This window comes from Corapipo altera, unplaced genomic scaffold, assembly GCF_003945725.1.
Source record: "Corapipo altera isolate COAL_440 unplaced genomic scaffold, ASM394572v1 0, whole genome shotgun sequence".
In the NCBI taxonomy this organism is placed as follows: domain Eukaryota; kingdom Metazoa; phylum Chordata; class Aves; order Passeriformes; family Pipridae; genus Corapipo; species Corapipo altera.
The window spans coordinates 8702497-8719591 of NW_020884872.1; the positions used below are offsets into that span (position 1 = coordinate 8702497).

Consider the following 17095-nt stretch of genomic DNA (forward strand, 5'->3'; position numbering starts at 1 on the left):
ATGTAGTAATTTTATTGGAGAAACTATCACAAAAACAAGTAAACAAATAAAAGTTCCCCCTCCTAAATGATTCTCCATCAGACTTCAAAAAACATTATGAGCTCTGCCTGAACTGAGTGCTGCTCTTCTGGATATAAGTACTGGGAGGCACTCTCAGATGTCACAAAATTAAAAACAATGCATCAAGGAACATAGTCCCTTTGACATCTAGAAAATTTATCATCAAAGCACCTTACTAATACAAAAAATACATGACTTTGTGATGAAGTTCCATGAGAGGATGATGATTCTTTGCAAAGAATACTGCAGGATATTTTGCTCACAATTTTATCACCATGGCACTGCTTGGTATGCCTGCTCTTAAAATTTTCCTAAGCTACTGTAGAGGCAACAAATGCATCTTTACCCATCTGTATTCCTTCCAAATAACATCCCAGATATAGGGATGCACTACTTCTTTACTTTAATTTTTGCTCTCACAGTGCTTTGCTTTCTAAGGCTGACACAGAAATTACACAGAACTCAACCACAGTGTAGTGCCCCAAAGAAGTGAAGCCAGGAATTTGAAATACACTCATTTTGATTTAATTATGTAACTCAGTTCTGAGTTGTAGGCTCAGTGCCCAAGGAATCTTTTACAGAATCAGTGTTCTCCACCAGCCTTTGGAGAGGCTTGAGGCGAGGCTTAACAAAAGGTTATCTAAAAATGAAATGAGGGAGGATGCAGATCTCCGCATGCCTCTCTGAGAGGCAGTTAACTCAAATTACAGCCCTTGGTTTGAATCAGATGGCTTCAGTCTTTTAAAGGATCAGCTGAGCTTACTCTGCTAACTCTTACTGTTTCCTAATGGGCTGTAGGACAGTGAAAGGCAAGTGAAGTATTATCAAAATCTGACCCAAACCTTTTTGCCAAAGGTGATGTACCTCTATTCCAAAAAGAGCCTTACTATGGATTTCTTGCAAAGAATTTGTGGGTACTCATTGCAGTATAAATGCTTACATGAAGGTAAGGGAGTCAGCCTTTTCACAGTTAGACGTATTTCATCTATCTTGTTAACTAACCAAAATCATAAGGAAATAAATCTGCATTAGCAGTTCATGATCAGTTGGTTAGTTGACAGCTGCAGGCAAACCCAGTGATATAAAAATTACTGTCATTATGAACAGCTTCTACTAAGAAGATTTTTTATTAAAAATGTGAATACAATCTGTTTCAACAGCAATATTATAAAATTTGTCTTCTCATTATCTTTAATAACCAATTTTCTGCCAGAATGACTCAGAATGCTATCATATAGATTCTGTATTAAAACTTATTTTAAAAAAACAAGGCACTATGTCCTGGAACAGACATAATTAAGCTACAGTTCAAACAATATATGCAGTGCATATGTAATAAAGCTAGGTATTAGTTTACAGTTTGTTCTATTTGTCAGAAGTTAAAAGTGACTGCAAATGAAACTTAAGGATGTGCTGTAATGGTGTTACAAAGTGGTTCCCTGCCATTCTTGGTTACACTACTGTGGTGTGCATGTGTGTGGATTCAAGGCAATCTAATTGCAAATATATCCTGAGGAATACTCTTCTATTTTAAAGATATTACATTATAGGCATCTGTCTTAACTACACCAGTTTAAGTGGGCACATCCCAGGAGAGATCTGCCTGTTCTCTCACAGGGGGAGAACAGTGTGTCAGTGCTGTAGCATTGCAACAATGTCTGTGATCAACCTAGTTATTTCCAATACTGGATTAAAAATTAGTTGGTAATTTTTAAAGATTTTAAAAAAACCTTTTGACCACATGATTACCAACAATATACATACATGTAATATATCTTTTAAATCTTGGGTATGGACTTGATAATGCATCAAATAGGGAGATCAAGAGGTAAGAAAAATCTTAAATCTTTATTGAAATAAAAAATAAGAAATACAGTTTACTTTTTCATCCAGATACATCTTAAGTATTTAAGATTTTTAATGAGGATATTTTCAAGCTATTTCATGATACTAGATTTTTCAAGTAATTATTTTAAAGACAAATTACTCATGCCACGATGAATTAATACAAATACACAAGAATTAAGCAATTGAACGTGCAAAACGGTTGGTTAATTTCCGTAACTACTATATGATAAACTTCTTCCACAAATCGAGATATGTTTAGGTAAGAACTTCCTACTCTAACTTGAGCAAATCCAGTCATTCCCAGGGAACAGTAGTCATAGGCCTGTATTAGCATGTATGCATTGTAGCAAGTGTGAAATATTATCACAAAAAATGATTCAAAGCTTAATGTAGAAGTAGTTGGTCATAACTAAGAGGATTTTCTGCAGATAGAGTTAAAGCTGAAACCCTAACGCTGAGATACTGTTTCCTGCAAATTTCAAGAATTCTTTTCAAAGCAAGGAGCTTGATAGTGAAAAGACTATACGATTTACTTGTTCTACATTTTCTGTAACTTTACTTCTGAAATAGCCGGAATGCATCCTGAGGTAGATGTTCTGATGCTTGGTAGACTGGCAAGTCATTGGAACAAGCCCTTAAAAGTTAAATATATCAGGCTACCTTCATTACAGACAACATAGCTTTAGGTTTTCTTTTTTAATACAAAAAATCATTCTGATGTAATATCATACAGAAAAGGCATGTTTTGTATAATAATAATGTAGATTATTTTAAATATATTACAATTATATCTTGAATGCACTGTTACTCACATGTGCAACCCACAGATGACAAAAGAACGTGATTTAGGCCCTAGGAAACCATGACATCGACATACATATGTTACACATGATCTCTGAATATTAAATGTGGAACATAGTTGTAGTTTTTTTGGTTTGAGCCTTCAGAGTTTCTCTGGGTCCCATTTCAAAGTTTAATCAGTAAGTAGAAGTTTAAAACAACACTTCATATAAACTCCTCTATCCAGGGCATTGAAACATAATGTATCCGATTACAGGAAGACAGGCTACAAATGGTACTATAAGATTAGAATTGGCTGTAGCTAGAGCAGGATAAAATGGAACTTTTCACAGGGATAACAGTACACTGATAAAATGTTAAACAGTGGTTAAAAAAGTGAAAGGGATGTATTTGAGTAAACCAATAATTTTCAAAACTTTCAAAAATACCATAACAATCTGTTACATCTTACAGGAATCCATTTAGCTCCAAAAGAAAAAGTGAATATCCCTGTGTTATTCGTGCCACATGCAATGAAAATGTATAAAGCTGAGGTGGTAGTTCACGTAAGGAAGGAAAATGGTGAAAGCTGGACTTATGAGTTCTCTGGTGGATCAAATAAAGACTTAAACAGGTAATTTATTCTAATAGGAAAGGAAAAAGTAGTTGAGGATACTCAGTCCTGTCTTCATTTCCCCTTTGGCTATTCATGTATAGCTCCCAAAGGCAATCAAGTGTCTGATTCGAGGGTAATAGGTGGCCATCTACCTGTTCCCACTTTAAATAAAGAAAATGTAAAGTACTAGCTGCCAATGCAGTTATGAATATTGAACAAAACTCTTAGGTACCTCTGGTTTTTTCTGTGTGTTTGGGCTAATTATGGTTCTCATTTGGATATGTTTATGTAATGCATAAACTGCATAAACTTTGTTTTAGTGTAAATATGACCTGTCAGAATGCAGGTCAGGCCAAATGTTCTCATATCCAGACAGAATAATATTCAAATATGCTAAGTGGATATAAGTTGTAGGTGATATAATTTATAGCTGATACGTATAGTTGTATTTTATTTCTTATTTTTCTCAGACACATTTATCATTACAGTACACAATAAAATAGAGTCTAATCTTTCTAACAACTCTTAAGTCTAGATTGCTTTGGAAAAAGAATTCTCAGCAGTCTATCATAATGATACTCTTCACTTGTTTTCCTAGGAATGTTTTTCTAGCAGAGAGTGGGGAAATCGAGGGAATACTCTGGAGATATCCAGTTCATGGAATACCTGAAGCACCACAGCAGAAATTAGGTAGGTAATGGTTGAAAAAAACTTGAACAATAATTTTAAGAAAATTAAATAATCATTTGTGTTCTCACCTGCTTGATCACAAGAATTTGCAGCAGTACTTTGCTACATCCTAAAAAGGATGAAATCACATATTAAAAATAAAATCTCCATTTGCAACCTACAAATCTAGATCTATTATTTTGTTCTCATTGTGGATAAAAGGAGCTGGGAGCAGTTGGAAATCTTAAGGCCTGTGCCCTTCACTGTACCAATTAATGCTGAGTTTGAGAACTGAAGGTAAGTCTAATTAACTCAGGAGTAGATTTCTGCTGGCATACCCAGAACACCCTTCTGGAGAGTTTACAGGGTGCAAAATATTGGAGCAGATGTTCACTGTTTTTCTCAGCCTTGAATTTCATTTCTTAATTGAAAGCAGAATACAGAGTTGTGTGAATAGCAGTAAGTTTTCCCTTTGCTTCTGAGAAGTAAACTTTCATTAAAAAACAACTGACACTCACAAGGGGTTTTTTTGGTTGCTTATTTTGGGGGTAGTAAATGCTTATAGAATTGATCACCTGTTTTTTTAAGCTGTGATGTAATCCCAGAACTGTGAAACAGGAAATTGTGAACAGCCTTTTAAATCTATAACCTTCATGAAGCTACATTTCAATGTGTAGATGAAGGAAAATTTTATAGCAACTTGTCCTTTCAACTTACCTTTTTAAGAGTGAATAAGTGAACCTGTCTACACTAAATGTATTAAGACACAGGGAAAATTTCTGGAAAAACATAGAAATAGATATTTGTACTGTCATTAATTTATGTTGCTTAAGGACTCTTTACTTGTAGACAAATGCCAATGATGTGGTATTAATTAGAGCTTTCATCCCTTTAATTTCCACTTTAATACCTTAAGGAATGAAACAGAATATTATCATGTAATCAACTGTTGCCCCAAATGATGGTTTTAATGAGTCTCATTAGCATTAAAACTCTGTATATTGATGTGAATATTTGTTGTGTTATTTAAATCTGTTATGTAATTCACTGGCAGTCTGAGATAAATCTCCCTTTTATTGGGCTGTTGTTTTCATTTGAGTCACAGAATCATTAATGTTGGAAAAGATCGCTGAGTCCAACCACTAACCCAGCACCTCTGTCTTACCACTAAACCATGTCTCTAAGCACCATATCTACATGATTTTGAACACTTCCAGGTCTGATGATTCCACCACTTCTCTGGTGACCTCATTCCAGTGCCTGACCACCCTTCCCATGAAGAAATTTTTCCTAATATCCATTCTAAACATCCGCTGGTGCAATGTGAGGCCATTTCCTCTTGTCTTGTTGTTTGTTACTTGGGAGAAGAGACCAACCCCCACATGGCTACAACTTCCTTTCACGTAGTTGTAGAGAGCACTAAGGCCTTTCCTGAGCCTCCTTTTTTTTCCAGGCTGAACACCCACAGCTTCCTCAGCTGCTCCTCATCAGACTCATGCTCCGGACTCTCCCCCAGCTCCAGTGCCCTTCTCTGGACAAGCTCCAGCCCCTCAATGTCTTTTCTGTAATGAGGGGCCCAAAACTCAACACAGGATTCGAGGTGCAGCCTCACCAGTGCCGAGTACAGGGGGATGATCACTGCCCTGGTCCTGCTGGCCACACTATTGCTGACACAAGCCAGGTGCCACTGGCCTTCTTGGCCACTTGGGCTCACTGCCTCGTGTTCAGCTGATTTTGGACCAAATCCCCAGGTCCTTTTCTACTGGGAAACTTCTCAGCCATTCTTACTCAAGCCTGAGGTGTTCCCTGGGGTTGTTGTGACCCAAGTGCAGGACCCAAGATTTGCCACATAAGCTATGAATTAAAACTGTTAGCATTCATAAATTGCCTAAGTAACATCATTTCTGTATATGATCAGAAACCTAAATAATGTCAGATCTTAAGTAATTTTAAATTCCTAAGTGCTTCTTTAAAGCAGTAAAACTGAATTATATTTATAAATGTTTTCTATTAGTTTATGCTCAGTAAATGTAATGCATACAAGAAACATTGCATTCATTTTGAATACATGCCATTCTTTGGCCAGCATGTTATGTTGGGCTAACTTTTTTTTCTAAGGAAGTACTAGATTCTTCAAAAATTACCCAGAAAACTGAAATATCGGTTTGTAAGTGTATTTAGGAAACTTTCTATTCCTACATTGATTCTGAAATCCTATGGTTTTCAGTTTTAAATGGGCTTTTTAAACACCTATGTTGTAAGGCATGAATCCAAAGTAGATAATAACAAGAAATATACCTTTTTTAAAAATTATTTTAAATAATAAACAAAATAATATTGTAATTTCTTTTAATGCAGACACTTATTAAAATTGCCTGGAGGCTACAAGCTCTTATGTCAAAAACCAAAGCTGTTTTGCTAGTATATTAGGCAGTTCATCTTTCTGTCATTCTTATTTGCATCTTAATGTACTTAAACTTCTAGAAGTCACTTGGCTTACTATCTCATGAGACCAATTAAAATGATCAGTGGTCACAGCCCATGTAGAACATGTTAGGTAGATGATAACTTGGCTATCTTATAAAAGTGATTACAAGCAGAGGATCATCCAGAATACTTTTTTTATTCTTGTAGTCAAAGCACCATACACCAATTTAGATTGGAGAAGACCACTGGAGGTCATCTAGTCCAACTCCCTGGTCAAAAGTAGGTTTAATTAGTTCAGGTTTTTGAGGGACTTTTCCAGTCAAATCCCAGATGTATCTGACTTTTATCCATAAATATTACTTAGCCATTTAGAAAAAAGAAAATGTAGAGTCAATTCAGGTAGCAAGATGAGTTGTGGAATAAAAAAGGATGTGAACACATGCACACAGTAATCTGAAACATTTAGTGAGCTAGTATAATGCAGACAATGTAATCTATTCTTAAATAAGAAAGCTCTAGAAATTACTTCAGCCCTGTTGAACAGGAAAGGGGATTACTTGACCTTGATGTATAAATACCTATTTTCCAGAATAATGTTAGTGAATAAGAACTGAAAGTTGAAGATAAATAAACATGACATTGAAGAAAGAGTTTCATTGCTTTTTTTTTAAGCACTTTACAGAATTACTCACCATGATATGGTTCTAAATTATTTATCATTAACTCCTGATGTTAAGTTCTGTTAATTTTTAAAGAAACATTGGATGTAATTCTGACAAATATGACTTCTAGACCTTGACACTGACAAGTATGTGATCAGCTCTTCTTTTTCATGTTGATTCCCATAACTCTAAAAAATTCTAAGTCTTTTGTTTCAGTTCTTGCATGCAATTTCCTCCTCTTTCTCTGCTAATAAATATTGAAAGAACCATAAAGAGTAACTATTGAAGCAAGCTTTAGAAAAACTAATGTGTAAGCTAGGGCCTGACAACTTTGTCATGAAAAAGACATATTTTAGAAGCAATAAATTAAAATCACTTCTGAACTGAAAAAAACCTCTGTCATGCTTCAAACAGAGACTTGTATGAGAATTCTTTTTATTCTGACATAATTCTATTAAAGCTGAAGTTTGAACAACAGTTTTCTTAAATTAGGAAATCAAAGAGTAACAATATTCTTTCATTTAACTTTCAAATTATTGTATTTCTTTGGTTTTGTTTCAGTCTTCCTTTCTTATTGGTATATTTCAAACTATGCCATAATTCCTATTTTCAATTGAACTAAAATGAAGATACATTTAATGATTAAAAATAAGAGAGAAATTTGCAAGTGCTGTTGGGAACTGACTGTACAAACAGATTTTTGTTTGCTTAGCAATATTTCTGCTACTTCACCTAAACAGAACAATGGAAACTGAAGGCTGGGCAAAAACTTTTGTTTGTTTTGCTCCTCACTGGTATTTTGTTGTTCTCTAAGCACATGTAACTTCCATGTTTAATTGCTTTGTTAAAATCAAGATGCCAGTGCTTTACAAATAACATGATTTTACTTTTCTGTAGTTGTGGTGCGCTGTCGAGCCAGGCAGAGAGTAGAACAAAGAGTAGAAATGCTGCTGATGGGTGTAGTTCCTGATGCAACTGCTGTGACTGATGCAAGAAATTCTGACATGGTCGATAGAGATAATTCAACCAACACCCAAGAAGTTAAAGTCACTGATGGTAAGAATAAATACTTTTGATATCATGCTATTTTAAAAATGTTGCAAATAAGTTAAGTACTTCACCAAATATGCAGTTCAACCATGGCAAGGTGAGGTTTAGAAAAATTGTCCCAGTCCATATTTCTATTGTTTTGCAAATATAGGATATCTGTTTAACAGTATGTCTTCAGCTCTAGGCACCTTTGAACCTGAACCTGTCTTTTTTTTTTTTTATCTGTCTTGTCTGTAAGACTTGCACGCAATACAATCTCTGCTTCAAAAGAGAACAGGCTGCACAAAGTCTAAAGTTAGCAAAAATATGTCTGTGTAAGCACTGCAAAGAAACATTTATCTGCAGATTGTCCCTGCTTTTAAGATGCATTCCCACTAGCAGGCCAATATCTGCAGCAAAATGGATTGAAGAAGGAGGACTTGTACGAAACAAGTGATAAAGTTCTGTTAAAGGATAGCTTCCACTTACTGTTAATCTGCTGAGAACACAGCGAAAATCAATTTCTTCAGAGATACCCCAGCCTTTCATATTATACCTCTCCTTGAAACAGAATGGTACAACCTATAGGTGGCAAGAAAAGAGTGCTGTATTGCTGGTATTTCTTTTAATAGGTGTGCCCTGCCAGTCATAGTCACTACAATAAATTTGAAAATTGTGCACCTTTGAAACTTAACATTATGACATATGAGACAACCTAATGTGTGTTTAACTTAGCTGTAAATGAGGGAAGGGATTTCACCCATACTCAAACTTTGTGTAAGAGTGTAATACATTGAAAGGTCATAAAAAGTGAGTTTACAGATGTTGCTCTGATTGCAATGAGGTGATCAGTTGGAGAGACAGCAAACCTTGCTGTTGTGTCTCATTTCTGCCATTTTCAGTCTGTTCCAACAGAGACTTTGCAGGAATACCATATTACAGAAACTATCCTGTCAAATAACTATGAAAACCTGAAAAGCTGTAAAAGGTAAATCTAGGTGAATTACATCCTTCCTATACGGGTGATTTTTATGCAAACATGACCATGCTCTGCACACTGACCAATGTAGTCTCATATAAGCAATTACTGTCCAGATCTTTAAACAGATTTAATTTTGAAAGCTTTTAAAAAAAGAGGAGATCTGGAGTTGAACTGTTAACAAGAGCTTGCACAGCATATACTTACTGATTAGTTAGTATTTTTAATTACTTAAACTTTATATTTACTCATTGCAGAGTCAAAGATAATTTATAATCTGGGCATATTATTATTTTATACTCCCATATTAAAAAATGTTAGTGATCAGTCTAGTAAAACTAAAAGATATGAAGCTCTCAGTATACATTCTTTCCTCTTTGGAGAACTGTGAATACTATCATATAACTGTGAATACTATTATATAACTTTATTCATCCTTTTGATAACTGCTGTCTATCAAGATACAGAGGGACTAATGTGTTTAACTCTTTATTGACTTGTCACATATGAGCAGGCTACCTTAAGCATACTTGAGCTGTTTCCCTCCAACATGTTGGCATCTGAATTGACACGAAAAACATACATTGAGCAAACTGAGGCAGCATTTTGAAAGACTTGCAGGTTCCTGATGTGTAGTGCTTCTTTTATTCATAGGAATAATTTGTTAACACTGGCTTCTGCACTTACTGCAAGACATTGATTTGGCACATTGCATCTTTTCAAGCAAAAAGTCTGGTAGTGAAATGCTTTACACCATAGGTAGTAAGATCATTTATAACTATGCTTTTCATGGTTTTCAGTGACATTAAAATATCATTATTTATAGATGAATTTGATGTCTATTAGGAATCAACCTTAATGGTACTATCTGAGCTTTCTGCATTCTACCAGAAATAATATAAATAAAAGCCTAAACCTCTAAGATAACAGCTCAGCAAGCTGTTCTTAATTTTTTTTCTTTTCTGAAAGAGTGATTCATCACAGTGTATGTGTGATGTGCAGTAAGCAGTTCTTACATCCAAAGATAAATGATGATAATTACTGGCAGATCAGATTTAAACAGCTAATAATGTGCTTCAGTATTTAAGGTATTTGGACAAGTATAAGTACTTTAAAGTGAAAAATCTTCAAGCATGTCTTTTACATAAAAAATCAGTTTTATCAGAGATCATCTGACACAGAAAACTATTACAATTTCTTAAGAAGGGACCATCTAAATAGCATCTATCTGAAATGATATAGTTTGTTTTTCTGAAGTCAGCAAAGTTACAGGGATCAAATAATAAAATCTTAATGTTTTAGACATAGCAAATATAATATGGTCCTTTAAAAAATAATTTTCAATTGCATTAAATGCATATTTTCACTCTAGATGTATTTTTCATCTTTTTCCTTACATGTGGGTCTAAAGATATCTTTTTCAGTAAAGCAAATTTAAGAGCTGAGATTCACCCAAACAAGTGTGAGGGCTGTTATTTTTTATTCTAATAAAACAGCATGTTTAGTTTACTGTAAGTATTCAATAAGAAATACATATTTAATTTTCCTTGAAATTCTATTCAATGGGGCAGATCCGGATCAAGAGGCTCACCTTTAGGATATGAGTTCAGTAAAATTGGATATGACCAAAGAAATCTTAACACCATAAGAAAGAAAAATGCTAGTGTAGGTGGAGACAAAATATTTTTATAGACTTAATCTCTCCTTCAGAGATTTTAATGTAATTCCTGATAAAATGTAGCAGATTAATATTGAAAACAATATGAAGAGGATAATAAATGATGAAGATGGCCCTCTGTCCTTCTTAAGCCATCTCTGTATTGTCAGAATCATTGTGGTATTATTTTTTAAATTATCTTAGAGGATGAGAGAATTATAGCTATATAAGTGAGATTTTCTTACTCTGTAAAAGTATAAGAAAGAATAACAAACTGATTGTTTTGGATTAACAGCAGATGAAAGAAGTGAGCAATGTCAAAATGGAAGTGTTAACAAGGGAGTGAACCACTGACTGGGTCACTCTGTTATGGATTATTACCTTGGAGTTAAGGGTAAAAATTTCTGCTGGAAAACAGGGAACTAGTAGAAGTCAAAGAAGAGAGCATCAGAGAAAAATGAAAGCCTCAGATGGATTATCATGTCAGCTACTTAGTTTTTGTTTACATCTGGCTGTTTGTTTCTTAATTTATGAGTGAAGCATGGGGAAGATTTGATGCATTGTTTATTTTCTTTATTGAACTGAAATAATGCCAGGCATTTTAATGAAGAATTTCAAATAGGACTTTATTTATTTGTTGATATACAAGGCTACCACTGGGTCCATTAAAAAAATAAATAAATAATAGCATAATTTTTTATCTCATAAGTAACCCCTCCTACTCTCGTTTCTTAATATAAGTAGAACAGTAATGACAAATACTGAAAAAATTAAGAACTTATAAATTGTGAGCAAATGTGGTTTGGAACTGCTTTTATTTTTGTTTACAGAACAGACATTCATTTCTGTTTCTTTAACATTTTATAAAATGTTGAAATCTGCAAGCCTTAGGAATGAGAAGCACCATTATGTTAATTAAAATTACTTTCTGACACTTATGCAAAATCATGCTCAGTTTAAATATTCAATGCTTACAAGGAACCAGATCAATTATAAACTAATCTGAAGTTATTTATTCAGCTTCACAAAATTGCAAAAACAATAAATAATACAAACCTAGAAATTAATAAGTTCTTCCAGGTGTTACTCAGTAGGATATACATCCAGGAAACATGAGAAGTCCAAAAGAACTGATTGACTAACCCAGTATAATGTTTCTCTGAAACAAGAATACATAAATAGATATCTCTTAAAATGATTTTGAGTTAGTGGATGAGAAAAACCTAGGCAATATAATTTACTGCAAGAGTCTATTAATTACTTTAATTGTTATATGATTGTGATTGCCATTCCTCCCATTTGTTGCTCACAGAATTTCCTATAATTGCTGTGGTTGGATGATAAGGAATTATTGCTTCCAATAAAAGTGGAACTACTACACCCTTGTTTTGTAACGATATTTTGGGAAAGCTTCTGTAACTCAAAACTGTAGCCAACACAGCTCTCTAGGACCTTAACTGTGCTTCTGCAACATCATAGCACCTCACAATGACCTATCTGCATTAATTTGCACTATTTTTTGAATTATTTTGTCATTATTTATGGGACATCAACAAAGCCTTACTAATCAAAGCCCTTAAGAGATACAGTTTTAGGTTTCCTAGAAGTACAATGAACCAGTGCACTCCTTGTCTCAGCTTTTTAACATAGAAAAGCAAGTAGAGGGTTTATGCACCTAAATTTGTCTCAGAAAATATATCTGACAGTCACTGTTGCAAAAAACCACATGCACACGTGCAACTGTTCTACCCTAAATGCTCTTCTATTTCCAGGTTATTACATCCTATTGTCATTTTTGTGCTAAAATTCTTTGTCTTCTGTGTCTGAAGCTGGACTGTTCAAATTTTGTTGTTCTTACAGAAAATGAAGTTATTATCTCTAGATCCTCTTCATCTCTCCCACACTGCACATTTCCAACAGAACATGATGAAAAAAAAAAAAGCAACCCAAAACCAAACAACCTTTTCCTGTTGTTTTGGAGAATGTATACAACTTTATGTTTTTATAAATTAGTGCATCAGGCCTCTAGTTTTGACAGCTTAAGAACACATTGATCTGAAGCTTTGAAGATATAGCTAGATATTAAAACTATAAGACAAGTGGCTAGAAATTACACAGAATCACCACAGAGCATTGAATGAAATTGTGACCTTGAGCCGTTACTCTTTCTTCAAGCCACTTGAGGAATACAGAGTGAAACCTCAGAAATTTGCTACACTGAACTTTTATTAATTCTGAAACTGATTTGTATCCAAAATATAACACAAATGGATACCTCCCCTGAGATTACATCTGTCTTATAGTAGAGGATTTTACACTACCCTATGTTATGGATGTTCCATCTTATGTATAGCTGAATGCAGTCTGCTGGATAAGGAAAAGGAAGGAAAAAAATGTGACCCTGGTGATTAGGTCCTGTGTTCCAGTCCCTGTGGCTCAGCCTGTTTTGTATATTAAAAAAAGTCAGAAGATAAAAAATGTATCCTTTTGTAATAGACCATAGTATGGTGTAAAACTATCAAGGACTATTGAAAAAATTGTGACATGAGTTTTCAATTTAGCCTCTGTGTGTGCCAACACAAATTGAATGTTTCGGTTAAAAGACAGCTTGAGTTGTTACTGATTTCCATGGGTGACATTCAAAGTGAAGCAGATGGGTGAGAATACCATCAAAAAATAATTTCTGTGTGAATTAAGACTAAATCATGAGATATATTCATGAATAAGCTGCTTTGATGTTTCCTGTACCCAGCCAATGATGTGATCTTTATCTGCAAGAGTTTCTGGATAAATGAAGACAAGGCTAAATAAAAGGGGAACCTGTTGGAAAAGTAATATAACGCTTATGAAAAAACACATTTTAATTGATTCCTTTATAGAATTAATTTATACGTTAGTGTACAAATCTGAGTAGAATATCGGATCCAAGGAAAACAATGTGGGAGATCCTTTGGGCTGATGAGAATGCTTTTGCTTTTTCTGAAGTTTTGGTTTTAATTTACTATGCCAAGTAATATCAAAATAAAGAAAGAGTGTTAAGACAGGTGGATGGATAGGCATAGTGAAAAGGGAATTAATGCAAAAGGGATTCAGAGAGAGAGAATATATGGAAACAATCTGCAAGGAACAGTGCAGAAATACATATGGAAGAGCAGATACTAGATGCCCATATGTGTTTCATGTACATGGATTCACAAGTTTCCATTTCAGTTGTTGCAGTGTTTGGAAGAAACATGCTCAAAAAAAGCAGGGAGTTAAGGCTTTTAACTGCTCTCTTTATAGTAGAAACTTGGTTTAGAAGTGGATAGCTCCTTTAAAGAAGAGTTTTGAAAGAGAAAAATAAGGAAACAAAAATATCAAATGTAAGCAAAAATTTAGAAAATAAGAATTCAAGTTGGTTGCTATTCCTAGGGAAATAGGCAGTATGATGTAGGGTTATAAAAAGATGTGTCTAAGAGTGGAATTTTGCAGAACCTTGAAGCTATGGATGAAGAGCTTTGACTGGATATGGAAAGAGAAATAAATTTGCAGGGAAGAGATGTGAAGATATATATGCAGAACTTCGTTGAGGATTTCCTTGACTTCCAATGAAGATCAATGATTATATTATCAACAGGAAGATATAGCTTTTTTAAATCCATTTATTTCTATGTATTTAAGGTGGTTTGATGTCTCACATTTATTAAAGTTATCGTGTTATCTTTGTTGTTATTTTTAATGCTCTACATACAGCACTTTTGTACCTGTATGAAGACAAATTTGGTGAAAGGTATATTAAGCTGCAGGCAGGTCTTTTGGGATTCTTGTGCATTTTGTTTATTCTGCTGATATTATCATGGAGTTATGACATTTTACAGTGAGAAATAGCTATTTCATTCTAAGCTGAGATACATTTCTTACTGTCCAGATGATAATGTCTACTTAAATATTAGGATGTTGACCACTAGACTTCCTTTCATTTTTTTTTCCTTTATTACTCTTGTAATTCACTTTTTGCTGTTCACTTTAATATTTACTTGAAAACTGTATTAAAATGGTTTAATCTACTGTACAATAATGTACCCTGTCTGCCTCTGATTTTGCTGGTGAGGTGTTTCTGCATGTTTAATGTTCATTCCCCACTGTCTGCTGAGTTTCATCAGTGTGTCTGTCAAGACTCCTGGAAGACAGTGGAGAAGCAGGAAAAGGACAAGTGTCAGATGAGAGCTGAATGGGGCTATGAAGAAAGATATTTCATAAGATTTGGAAGGTCAGGATGAGATGCTGGATGTCTGGCAAAAAATGAGTAGTGAACGTCTGGTTTTTTAGTTTCTGTTTTAGCAATTTAGAGACTATCAGATCAAGAGGAGAAGAAGTCTTTGTTGGGTGTCAGGGCCAGAATAGACATTTAGCCTTGAAAAATTATCAGAACCAGTGAAAAAAATCAGTGAGAGAGTGCAGTATGTTACATTCAGCACCAAATGAAAATAATTAACCTGGCTTATAAAAAGCATGAAACTGCAAATTTATGAACAGCTGGGCTTTCACTGCATGTTTGTATTTGTTGATTGCACTGCCCTCCTTTATTAAATGACTGCAAGTAAGACTGCAGCCTGGTGAAAGGGAGGTGAGGAAGGCCAGTTAAGTGAACTCGCACCTCTGTTTTACTGCATCCATCCAAGGAAAAGCCTCTGTAACGGGGATAAGCATTTCAGTAGTCTGAGCATCTTTCCATCACAGCTCTAATTTCTGTCTGTCTCACTAGAAATGGGAGATAGTGTGAAAGTAAAGAGAGTCCCTTGAGAAGATCATCCCCCGTGCCATTTTTATGTCACCAAGTCTGCCACAGGTTAAGCACTAGTGTGGAAAGCTCAGGCAGCTTGATCTCCCTTAGGTATCCAGGAGACACTGCAGCCTCACAGGCCAGTGTCCATTGGATTTTTATCATCAGAAAACACATCCTATAATGAGCTGGGCTTCGGTGAAATCAAACACTCACTTTTCAAAAATGGGAGGAAGGTACAAAGGCTTCTCTAATGACAGAGTGAAACTCTCTTTGAGGTCAGATATATCCAGTGGGCCTTTCACAGTACCTTCCATAGACATTAGGCCTGTCTACAAATGTCTTTGTTATCAACTCTTTTGAAGTTTGAATATAGGTTCTTTCCCACTAAAAAGTCATGTAAATTTCTGAGATCCTTATTCTGTGAACCTGTTAGACTAGTCTTTTAATTTTTAGGTGCATGACATATATTAATGAGTGTTACAGTAAATGTAACAGTCACACAAAAAATCACATTTTCTCAGTTTATATGCTCAGAGTGTAAAATCCTTGGATTTTTTTTAAAGTGGTCTATATCCTTTCATCTTCTTAGAGGGTATTTAAACAAACCAAATACTTTTATTCTAGTGCTTTTTAAGAAGTGTCCTTACTAGCATCTGAAAATAAATGTCAGTCAAGTTATAGAACTGTATAGCTGAAAAATCTGATTGGTTTTTAAACATAGCTGCTTCAACAATTCTGCATCCACAGTGTTGCCTAAATGCATACTACCTTCTTGGAAATCATTATTTGCACAAATGAAAACACTTAAAGACTGAGATTAATTGCCTTTCAAAAGAAGAATGCTTAAAAAAATTGTCTTGGAATAGTTACCTCAAAACATATTCTTACTCCTTTTCTTAGATAATGCGAAGTATTATTGAGTAAATGTGAGGAAGTAATATTTTTAATAATCAGAACTTCTATTCCCTGGATGCAACCAGCTGTATATAAATAGCATGCTTTCATCTTCCCAGTGTTTGGATAGATAAAAATCTCTGTGTGGAGTCAGGTGTGGCTAAAGCTCTCCCTGCTGCTCTCTATTTACAAAACAGAAGTGGATTAATTGGGGTGTACTTTATATCAGCACGTGTATTTTACAACTTGTATTAGATAAAACAAGAATTCTACCTGTACTAAAAATGCTAATTTTTAAAAAGAAAACTAGTGAATGAAAGCATACAAAGAGCTGGGCTAAAGGGTCAAGGCATATTTGAACAGTATGTTATATTGGTTTTGGCTTTATGGCAAAGAAAATGTTAATTCTGTCTCCATGTTTTATTTCTTTTACCATCACAATTGAAAGTGGAAATTCTAAGAGTCAAGAGAATTCTGAATATTTGACAAATTGGACAATTTACTAGCCATGATTCATTACTTCTTTTTTTTCCTCTGGCTTCTACCAGTCTGTTTAAGCAGCATGTGTATTACAGAATTGTCTAGAATCAAGTATTAACATTTCACAGAGGCTTCCTAAGTATTCCTAATATAATAGTCTTCAGGGCAGCTGTGATGAAAATATAATTACATTTTTCATTTTTGAGCAGTCCTAAACTAGATCAGGAGC

At 34.5% G+C, this 17095-nt stretch overlaps 1 protein-coding gene across 2 annotated transcripts in view; it reads left to right on the forward strand.

The window, feature by feature from the left end:
- The window catches only part of CFAP47 (cilia and flagella associated protein 47), a 269686-nt gene that overhangs the window by 229566 nt on the left and 23025 nt on the right, over positions 1-17095 (forward strand). Inside the window, exons 58-60 of one of the 2 annotated variants that reach the window (XM_027638424.1) lie at positions 3163-3322; positions 3903-3994; positions 7960-8118. In XM_027638424.1, the coding sequence (XP_027494225.1) occupies positions 3163-3322; positions 3903-3994; positions 7960-8118 (411 nt within the window). Of the gene's footprint in view, positions 1-3162; positions 3323-3902; positions 3995-7959; positions 8119-17095 lie in introns of those variants that run through there. The other variant, XM_027638431.1, reaches the window with a different exon arrangement.